The sequence below is a fragment of the Momordica charantia genome (genome assembly GCF_013281855.1).
Source record: "Momordica charantia cultivar OHB3-1 chromosome 6 unlocalized genomic scaffold, Mcharantia_2.0 BLBB01000006.1, whole genome shotgun sequence".
NCBI lineage: Eukaryota > Viridiplantae > Streptophyta > Magnoliopsida > Cucurbitales > Cucurbitaceae > Momordica > Momordica charantia.
The window spans coordinates 23,804,117-23,814,997 of record NW_028275164.1 but is presented as its reverse complement, the minus strand read 5'-3'; the positions used below and the strand labels follow the sequence as shown (position 1 = coordinate 23,814,997).

The window sequence follows — 10,881 nt, the reverse complement described above, 5'->3', positions numbered from 1 at the left end:
TTGGTATGAAAGGCTTGCTCCACAGCTTGAGTTGGACACTTGTTCAATCTCTCTTCGTGAGCTTGAAGTGATCCCATTAGTTCAAAGATTGTCAATTTAGACAAATCTTTGGACTCTTTGATTGCTGCAACAACATGGTTAAGTTTGGAGGAAGGCTTCAATGAAAATGACTCTCTTTTCTAGAATAGTCTCTCCATAGTTCTTCATTTGGTTAATGATTTCGGCAACTCGAGAAAAGAATTTGCGAATGTTCTCGCTTTCCTTCATTGCCAAGTTGTCAAAATCTCTCCACAAGGATTGCAACTTGATGGAGATAATTTTTTCAGATCCCTGAAATTCTTTTTGCAAAATTTTCCAAGTATCTTTAGCTTTTTTAATACCAAAAATTCGAGGGAAAATGGACTTACTAACACTTTGCTGAATGAGTCGGAGAGCTAAAGCATTTCGCCTTTTGTTCTTCTTAAACTCCTTCTCTTGTTCTGGTGTCATCTCCTTGGTGCCTTCATCTTCATAGTCTTCTTCAATGATTTCCCAAAGATCTTGAGAAATGAAAATTGTCTCCATTTGACTCTGCCAGTATTCATAATGCTCTCCATCAAATACGAGAACTTGGTTCGTTGGAAGGGTAAATAAGTTTGGAACACAACTAGTAGTCATGTTCAATTTTAGGATGGCTCTGATACCAAATTTGTTGGAGGCAATGAAAGAAAGTAGGGAATTATTTAGAATGGAGAGACAAGTATGGAGAGAAACTTCTAATATTGTGATTTGGAACTTTCTTAATTTAAGTTTTGGTTTTTCTTGATTACATAGAATCAGAGACAACACCTCTATTTATAGGTGTTTGAGAGAATTCTTGGGAGAATTCTAGAGAGTTAAGGAGTTCTCTAGATACATATTAATTTATTCTTATGCAAAGGAATTCTCGAATTCCTTGGAACCTAGGAAAAAAGCTAGATGATTCTAGAGTGTTTTATTTACGTATTTATTTACAAACTTCTAGATAAATCTATAGATAACTATTTGTATGGATAACTCTAGAAGTTTCTAACATATTTGAAAATTACAAATTACTATTTTTCAACGAGTAGAACATTTGAGTGTCAAACAAAGAAGTGGTAAGCATAGCTTGAAAGATTATAGTCATTGTATGATACTTGGTTAATCTCTATTATACTGTAGATGTAAAACAGGTAATAAACTATGATTTTAACTCCTAATTAATTCAAATGTCGATCTAACATAAAATTCTGAATATTTTCTATCAAATACTTTTTGAACTTTTGAATCAGTTGGGTGTCTTAAAATCTCATCTTTATTTCGTCCGTAGAAGAGGAGTTAGTCTAGATAGCCAACAAATATAATTTTTCAAAAATAAATAGTTGTCCAACCGCCCTTAATTATATTATTATGGCAAATTGGCCCATTTTTAAATAATTTAAGCTCCAGTGTTTTTATTATTATTTTTCAATGAAAATTAAACTAAATTTGCAACTTGGGATAGAATTTGAGTTGATAATACTTTATTGTAGTTTGAAAAAAAAAACACTATACAAGGTATATTTTGTGATCACAAGTTAGTTTATTATTAAATTTTTGGTGGGAACTCTGCTAAATTTTCTATAAATATTTCTCCTTTTAAGTATTTCTAATAACTCAAAGACATCTTTACAATATAGAAAAATATTTCCAAATCTGGATGCTGCAATCATCAGTTCCATGATAAGAACTGACCTGTTGGGCAAAAAGAGGTTCAAACTCAAACTCCCCTTTGTCCCCAGCAAGCCAAGCCAAAAATTACTTCAAAAGTATGATGGTAGAGACACATGAGAAAGCAGTGGTATTGAAAATCGATAAATCGTTATCAGAACATACAGTATGCGTATCGACTCCGAGAATTAAAAGAATGATTAATCCAAATCTAATGAACAAGGAAAACCAAGATTCATCCTTCTACAGCTTGCATATGGGGAGAAAAAAATGCTATGCAAAAATCATGAAAAATTTGGTATCCACAAGACTTACAGACCCTACACACTCGACCACAAATCTTAACAAGACGTCCCCACAACTTCAACAAGTTACATTGAGCAACAACGCTTAGTGGAAAGCGGAGATTACAGCGGAGATGATCATCAGCAGAGTGAATAACATCTTCGATCTGTTGCCCATGATCGAAGTTGCAGAAGAGATATCTTGTGGCCTGAGAGTATAGGAAACAAGTAATATAGTTCAGAATCATTCAAAGTTCTAGTTCCCAAGAGATTGGCAGAACAAATGTTGGAAAGGGTAATGGTTTCCATACTTTTGTAATTTACCAAGTGCACCACAAAAGAGTGCATTGTCTGGCATAGGCAGTTCAGTTTTGTTAGTAGCCTCGGGATTGACAACCCGAACATACGTCTCCTGCCCAAGATACCATGAGTCCAGATTTTCAGTCCTGATGTTCCAAACTCCAACATTGTCGAGAGATATCAAGATGGCAGTCCATGCTCCTGGATAAACCTAGACAGGGTGATGAACAAGTCAGGGGATGCAACAAAAAAGGATAGATGTCGGTATATCGCCATATTTAAGCGTGTATATACACAACACACACTTCTCAAATGATCGTATTTTTCTCTCACTCTTCAACACAAACTTAAAATATAGCAGCCAGAATTGTACTAGTATAAAAAGAAGGATAAAAAAACTATAAATCACATCTGCGTATATACAGGAAATTTAAGGAGACTGCAGAAATCCCATGAAAACATACCTGAATTGTTGAGCGAGCTATTCCGTCCCACTTATTGTATGTGCCCCTACTATTATCGGTCCACTCGCCATAATCCATCCTACATTCATTCAATAACTGAGTGAATAAAGTAACTCAGCTAGCAGCTCATGACTCACGCTTAGGAAGATTAATCATAAAACATACCCCACGACAAAGAAAGCGTATCCATTCATGTGATAGCTTTGCACCTTGGTGTCGTTATTCTGCAGTATAACCTCCATAAATCCCCTATATGTTCCATTAATCACTGAAGTTTCTGCTCTTGGTGGCCCCGTGAGCGGCCTAATGGGGAAATCAAGCTTATAAACACCCTTCAACTTGAACTGGTCAGCCAATCTGATTGGTGTGGATGGATTAATGAACGAGATTCCACTTAGTGTTGTCCGCATTTTACCATTGATCGACACGGGAGGCTTATTTTTCAAGACGTAAACATCAGTTACATTAATTGAGCCATATCTGAATGATCCTTGAGGATTAGGACGAGCACCGCTAGCAGATACATTCCATCTACAAAATTTGTTATAAAAGTTCTTAGAAAGCAAAACAAGCCAAAAACGTCATTCTCAGAATTTACAACTTTGCCTTTGTAACTAGATATCATGCAATTTTTATTAAAAAACACTAAAATTCTTGTAATCTGCTACGATAAGCAAAATTTCATGTTCTTCCATAGCTTCCATTTTTCTTTTTATATCATGATTTCTGGACAAACCTGATTGATCTCGCCTGGTTCATGGAGAAAGTTTTATCAAATTCATCATTTGGTGGATCTGGAAGGGGACCAGCTGCCTTTCCTTTGGAGTTAGAGTAATGCAAGATAGCAACACCAGTGACTCGTTTCCAAAGAGATTCATTGACAAATCGAGCACTGGCTACAATGTAATAATCAGTGCTCGCATTCTGATCCATGGTTACCAAAAATGAATACGACTGTCCTACATGTATATCTAAGCTAGTATAGTTCTGTTGCACTGTGTATGACCCCTCTGTTTCTGCTAAAAGAAGATTGTGGTTTTGGATCCTGAAATTCAGACTAGTAGATATTCCAACGTTGTGTACCCGAATACGATATGTTTTCCCTGTTCAACATCAGCAAATAACCATCAATCTTTAAACAACTCCACCATAACCAAGGACTTGCAGAAATCTAAATAACAATGTTCACAAAAGCCAAAATTTATAAGGATCAATGTGTATTTAAGCAGCGGCTTATTCACCGAATGAAAAACTGCGTGCTTTATAACAGATATCTAAATGTGTTATTGAATCTGTGTTTTGTCTTTTAGACACACAGCGGCAATATGTGAAGAATAGATTATATTACATTCACTCGTGGACCATACAATATGTGCATCTTCACAACTCTCATTTAAAAATGTATATGCATTCCATTTAACCTTATCCTGTTGATATCATATCAAGTCATTCGAATGAATATACAAGCTTGGAGGAAGAACCAGTTAGCTGAAACACGTGTAATTGACATAATAAGTTAGCAAATGGCGGTTCTAAAAGTCCAATAATAGGAGATGCAGGATCCCCTGAACATGGGGGTGAGCCTATTAGAGATTTATCTTCCCACTTATTCAATGCACCCAATTGGATTTGTACGGGATACCTTTCTCTAATGAGGTTGACCATGTGCTCCTTTTAGCCATGGCTTTAGGTAGAGTCGGTTTATGTACTGGAATTAAAGTCAGTAGTCTCATGTTCAAATCTCTCCTTAAATGTCCTTTACGGCCCTCTCATACATAGCCATCTCTTGAGACGAGGATTTTACTAAGGAGAAGACTAGGAAAATAATGCAAAGACATTTCTTGAAAGTGAGAGTGTCCCCACTAGGAGTCAAATCTCTGCTCATTGAGCGTGCCAATCAGGTCCGGTCAATCACTCATAGGGATGGACCCAAACAGAATAGTGTTAGGGGTTACACTCTAAGGCCTGAGCCTAGATGATGTATAGTAGTAGATAGGGCTCTGTCTCCACAATGAGGTGCTACCCACTTGTGCTTATAGCAAAATTACACAAATTGAAAATGGAATTAAAAATGCAACATCAAGCATCTAACATAGAGGTAGAATTTTGAAGTGAGTGAATGATACCATCGCATGCTAATGCTAGGTTGAAAAGAAAGCACAAATTAGACCCAAAACAGAGTAAGCACACTATATTTCACTCTTAACCAACTTTGCTGAGGTATTAGCATTACCTGGATTAACTTCAATTGTTTCGTGGTCGATACCATCAGGGACTAGAGTGTCGTTATATCTGTAGGGGCCTTTTCCATTAATGAGAACACCGTGTGGCATTCCAAGATCCTTCCCAGCATCAAGGGCTTTTCTCAGAGCCTACATACCAATTCAAAAAGCATCAATATCAAGCACATTACATTCCAATCAATTAGAATGCTGCAACTAGAGCATGCGTTTGGTTTCTCGAATCAAACACTAACCGTGTGATTCCGGGTGTACCAATCACCAATCAAAATTGTAATGTCCCCATCTGGGGTTGCAAAAGGAATGGGGATTATAGGCCTGTTGTTAATAATAATTCCGCCGTATCCACCAGATGCTCTCTGGAAATTGAGCGATGGAAAGTAAAAGAAGCTCCCTATCTGATCCTTAACCTGAAACTGGTAAGTCCAGTTCCACTTGGGAGGAATTGGGCAATTTGTTCCCAGAACTCCATCTTGCCAGGAACTTCGCCGCTGTTGAACTCCAGACCTGTTACCCCAAAGCCAATCTATCCATTCTCAAACTAGCTCTACAATCATAAATCAATATGAACAACAACCAGGGTAAATAAAATCAAACAATACCAATGCATGAGGAGGTTCTCATCCAACTTGTTCCGGACATTGATAACTACATTGTTGTTAGTAGTGAGATTGATAGTAGGACCAGGAAACTTTTCATTAATAGCAATAACCTACAAAAAGCAAGGCAGAAATCAGAAGCAACTACTTAGACAAATAGTCGCCATTCATCTGCTCTCAGCTCAATTCCAGCAATGTACTACTTGGTTTCTCAAAATAGCAGCACATAAAGAAGATCTAGAACTAGAAATCCAAAACTTTTTCGGAATCTAACACAAACCCAGCTCAGGGAAACAAGATCCAAGGAGGAGAAACCTGTTGAGGGACTCCCAGAGGAGAAGCAGTGATGTAGGAGACTTCAAATTCGAAGTTAACAAACGGATCTGCTGCAGAGGAGAAGGTGAGAAGCAGGGAAATGGGAAGGAGGAAAATGGGTAGGGAAGCAAACAGAGCCATTGGTGTGAATGTTTTGGTGGGCAGAACAGAAATTAAGAGGTGAAAAATTCCGGTGGGAAGCTGTGTTTTACATTATCAGGGGGAGAGAGCGTGGAAATGGGAAGAGGGTGGGGGAAAAACGGCTATATTTCACTGCTTTTGATGGTGGGGAAGGGGCAGACGCAGAGTGATTGCACTTTGCAGTGTGGTTTTGGGGCGTGGAAGACAGAGCAATTGCGTTGGCTATTGGGTTTGATTATTGGGTATCTTGTTTCTGCTGGCTAAGTGGCTTCGGCTGTGTCGGTCACCAGTCACCACCCAAATCCCCCATTCACCGTTCAAACGAAACAGAGGAGAGAGAGAGAGATAGACGGGGAAGAGTAAGAGAGAGAAAGGCCAGTAGTCGGTAACATATATACTCCTTTTGAGGACACATCTTGTGCAACCGCAAGTGTAAGTGTAACCAACGCGTCTTTCTTTGAAAAAAATATATATATATGAAAAAAGATCAATTTTGTTTAATTCAACTCAACGGGAATATATGTGGCAATGCTATGTTAAAAGTTTCGACCAAAAGTTGAAACCTTGGTAAAAAAAAAGAAAAATGTACATATATGTGGCAATATTACAACTTTTACTTTTTTACAGAATTTATGAGCTTTTTTAATTTATTCCATAGTCAATTTTAAAATCGTTGCCAACTATCGCGAAAAATTAATTGTTACTCGTAAATATATTAATCTACTTTTCTGATTCGTAAATATAGCTCGAAATAAAGTTTTCAGTCAAAATGAAAATTTGAAAAAACAGTTGTACCTTTAAAACGCAAAGTTCTTTTTTCATTTTTTTTTTTTTGAAAATGAGAAAAACTTTTACATTTGACATATTTAATATTAAATATATCATATTAAGTGATATATCTAAAATGAAGTATCATAAAAGCATGATCAGAATAATAAAATAACGGAAATTTGATTTAATTTTTTTTTTCACATTTACAGAGCTAAAAAGTTATTGCTATATTTACAAATATGACAAATGTTTTTGCTACCTATTAAAAATATTCTCAATTTTGTGTATTGATGAATTTTTGTTTTTAGTACAACGTGTATGATGAAACTTATTATGATGCGGGACTTGATTTTTGTTGAAATAAATATTTCTGTGGGAGATTGTTACACTACATCCTTATTTTGACTAAGGATTTAGTTGAAGTTGAAAAAATTGGAAAAGAAAAAAAAGAAAAATCTAGCATTCTAAAGTACAGTTGTTAAATCAGTTACCGATGAAAATTAATGAATCCTATTAAGTTTAGGAATAAACATTGATCCAAAAAACTTTTTTTTTATCACATTTTAATGTCAAAACTTTTATGTTTATACTAATTTAACTTCTAAAATTTCTAAAAAAATTTTTTAATTCTAAACGTTATAGGAAAACAATTTTAATCATTATCTTTAATTTTCTTTTATCTAACATAAAGCCTAAGATAGATATATATTTTGTTCGTTTATCTTTGAAAGCAATTATTGAATACGTTTAGGTTTCCATTAAATAATTAAAATAATTTTCATACAAAAAGATGAAAGTAGTTTAGCTAGAAGTTCATTAATCAAATTGGAAAAGGTAGGAAAGTATAGGGAAAATAATAAGATTATTTATTTACGATCATTATTGTTATTATTTTGCAATTTGACCGATGCGCCTCAATTGTCTGAGTTCCGTCACCAATCGATAAGCCAAAACCTAACTGAAAAAAAAAATCGATAAGCCAAAACCAAATGGATTGAAATTGAAACTTGAAAGAAAGAAAAAATAAATAAATAAAGAAAGAGGAAAACGGGACAACGTATATATATAAAAATGGAATAACGTTTAAATGTGTCTGAGAGCGGCACGTGATTGCCAGCCGTTGAGCATTTTGCGTCCAAAAGTGGGCCCCACCAATAAATGTCGAGGGCGTTAGTTGTGTGGGCCCGCCCTCTTTTTGGCTGATCTGCTGGAAGAAACATTGGCATATTTATAATATTATAAATAAACCTTCTTCTACTTCTACACACACACCCATTCAATTAATGCACTCTCTTTTTACTCACTCACCATTAAAATCCCTTATTTCCCAAGTTTAAATTACAAATATAAATGTCAATTCGTAATAATTGAAACTTAACTCAAATCAAAACGAATTTCCACTTTACTCGTTGTACTAAAAAAATTTAGAAACACATGATTTAACTCATGTTTCTAATCAACAATATCATGTAACGGTAGAAATATATATATAAATTTATGCTTCTTCAACCTAAATACGGATAATCACATTACATTTTTTAACTTTTCTTAAGAGGGCCTTAACTTTGTCCGCAATTATAATTAAACGTGACAGTGGGGTTAAAAATAAAGAAATTGAACTTAAGATGTACGAAAGCGAAACCGTGGAAATAGTTTTTGAAGTGACAAAATAGACAAATTTTCCGTAAGCAACAAGAAAAGAGCATTGGGACAGTTAGGGGATTATGACGTGGTGGTTTAATAATAGTTAATTATTATTATTATTATTATTTTTTTGTGAGAATAGAAATAATTGAATGGATAAAGTAAAAATAATTGGAGATAGATTATAACGAAGCACAAGCAGGGAGGGGATTAACGGTGAGGCAGGGGGCAGCGTAATCGGGCTGTCATTCAGAGTGAAACATCAATATCTGTTGTACAAATTTGATAGGCCCATTTTCGACGATTGGTACACTCACTTTTTTTCTCTTTTGTACCAACCTATAAAATTACTATTAACCTTTTTTAAAATGTTATAATTATATTAGCTAAAATTAGCTTCAATTTTATCAACTAATTAATATATATATATATATATATATATAACGCAAATAAAACTTTTACTGAAATTAGAAATTTCAAGTTTATAACGAGAAATCTGACTCTATTACTTATTATTTACTGATCAAGAAAGAGAATAAAGTTTGATCAATGATGTTATTCTCATTAATTGTGACGATCAAAGAACAATCGTAACTCATACTCAGATTTCAAATACATGGGAATAAATAACTTCCACTCAACCAAGTTTAATAGACAGACAAGACATAAATAATAGATTTACAGATAATTTCAATTACACATTAACAAGCTCTTTTAAGAAGAAGTTCACTTCTTCTTTATCTACTTAATTGTATTAGAATGAAACAATTTTTAGCTATAATAATGAGTCAACCTTAATCTTAGGTTAATCATTATTAAATTCTTGATAAAATAGGCCTGAGAAATACACACATAGAGAGACAAAAAGAGACAGACTGATATAATTAGCTGCCTATTCTTTATTTTAACATAAATGGTCTCCAGTGAATTATATTATACATGATATTTCACAAATGTATATTCTTTTTAATATTTACAAACATATATTTAAAGGTTAGATTTTTTGTCCTCAAATTACTCCCAATAAATACCATTTTATTACATTTATATATATTTTTAAACTATATTATTTCCTAAATGAATTAAATGTCATGCTATTATTTTTATTTATTATTAAATGTTTATGCTTATATTTTAATAAATTATTCAACAAATATAAAATATTTTTAAATTCCATTATTCTCATTAATTCAGATTTTATTTACCAAAATTCTCAAAACTATTCACCGCATTTTGTTTTCAATTTCACTAAAAGCTCATAATTTCACCATGTTTTTTTTAGTACAACATTGTGGGGGTGGGGTTTGAACTCATGACCAGTGCCTTAACCATTTGAGCTATGCTCGGTTTGACATAATTTCACCACGTTAATTTCTATTTGATTCTTCATTTCTTGCGGCTACAACCTCCACGCAAAGGTCAATGGTTTATATTTTCAATCATTCTGGTGATTTATTTATAGTTTTCCGACGACCCATCCCTTTTTCAGCGGCACAAAACTCAATAGGAGCAGCAAAACACAATTTTTGGAACCAGGAGTGTTAATACCCACCAACTATAACTACAATTGTTGTCTTGTCTACCCAAACTCAGCTTGGCCTCCAAATATACTGCGAAGACATCATAAATAAATTATAGTTTTTAGACGAAACTAGACCTTTACCGTATAAATTTATTGATAATAAATTGGTATATGTTGCATATACTATATTTTTTGTCTAATATATGTTGGATATATGCAATATATGCCCCTAGAAATAATACTTCAGTTGCCTGTTTTATATGAAATTACTTATATGGAATATATTTTGGATATATGATATATAAACTTTATAATGTTAAAATATATTTCAATAGTATTGTTTTATGGACAACTTATAATTTTAGGAATGATATGATGTATATTTTGAATATATGTTGCATATATTTAGAAATAAAGTTAATATAACCTAATGTTTTAGTGTATACCAATAAAAAATTTATATATACTATATATCCCATTATAAAAGGGAATATGTTTATCATACTCTAAGTTGGATTAAAAATTATATATTATATAATGGTCGTTGGAATTTTCAACATCAGAGAAGTGAAATAAGCCGTTGAAAAAAAAGGTCGTAAGAAAAGGGAATTAAGACACCGAAAAAATTGATGTGTTGTCGGAAAATAAAAATAAGCCGCCAAAAAAGGGATGGGTTGTTGAAAAACAATAAATAGTTGTCGAAATAGTGTAATAAAGTCGCCAAAATGATTAAGAACATAAACCGTCGACTTTTGAGTGAAGGTTGCAACCGTAAGAAGTGAAAAATAAAATGATAGTGAAGGCGGTGAATCGTCAGATGTTAGTAAAAAATGGAAACAAAATGTGGTGAATAATTTTGTAGATTTTGGTAATTATTACAGATTTCAAAAG

General features: G+C 33.7%; 1 protein-coding gene across 1 annotated transcript; it reads right to left on the bottom strand.

Moving 5' to 3' along the window:
• Positions 1-1,827: 1,827 nt before the first annotated feature.
• LOC111023346 (monocopper oxidase-like protein SKU5) lies at positions 1,828-6,371 on the bottom strand. The gene is made up of 9 exons (XM_022300767.2): positions 5,913-6,371; positions 5,601-5,710; positions 5,235-5,505; positions 4,992-5,130; positions 3,495-3,861; positions 2,924-3,289; positions 2,759-2,837; positions 2,306-2,505; positions 1,828-2,203 (listed from the first exon to the last, which is right to left on the bottom strand). Exons 1-9 carry the CDS (start codon positions 6,051-6,053, stop codon positions 2,101-2,103), a joined length of 1,776 nt encoding a protein of 591 aa, XP_022156459.1. The 5' UTR covers positions 6,054-6,371; the 3' UTR covers positions 1,828-2,100.
• Positions 6,372-10,881: the final 4,510 nt, after the last annotated feature.

Coding starts and splice junctions, on each gene's coding strand:
- LOC111023346 (XM_022300767.2), bottom strand. CDS start 6,053: ATGGCTCTGTTTGCTTCCCTACCCATTTTCCTCCTTCCCATTTCCCTG. Junction 3,862..4,991: donor AACAATTGAAGTTAATCCAG/GTAATGCTAATA, acceptor GATGTTGAACAG/GGAAAACATATCGTATTCGG. Junction 3,290..3,494: donor AACCAGGCGAGATCAATCAG/GTTTGTCCAGAA, acceptor CAAATTTTGTAG/ATGGAATGTATCTGCTAGCG.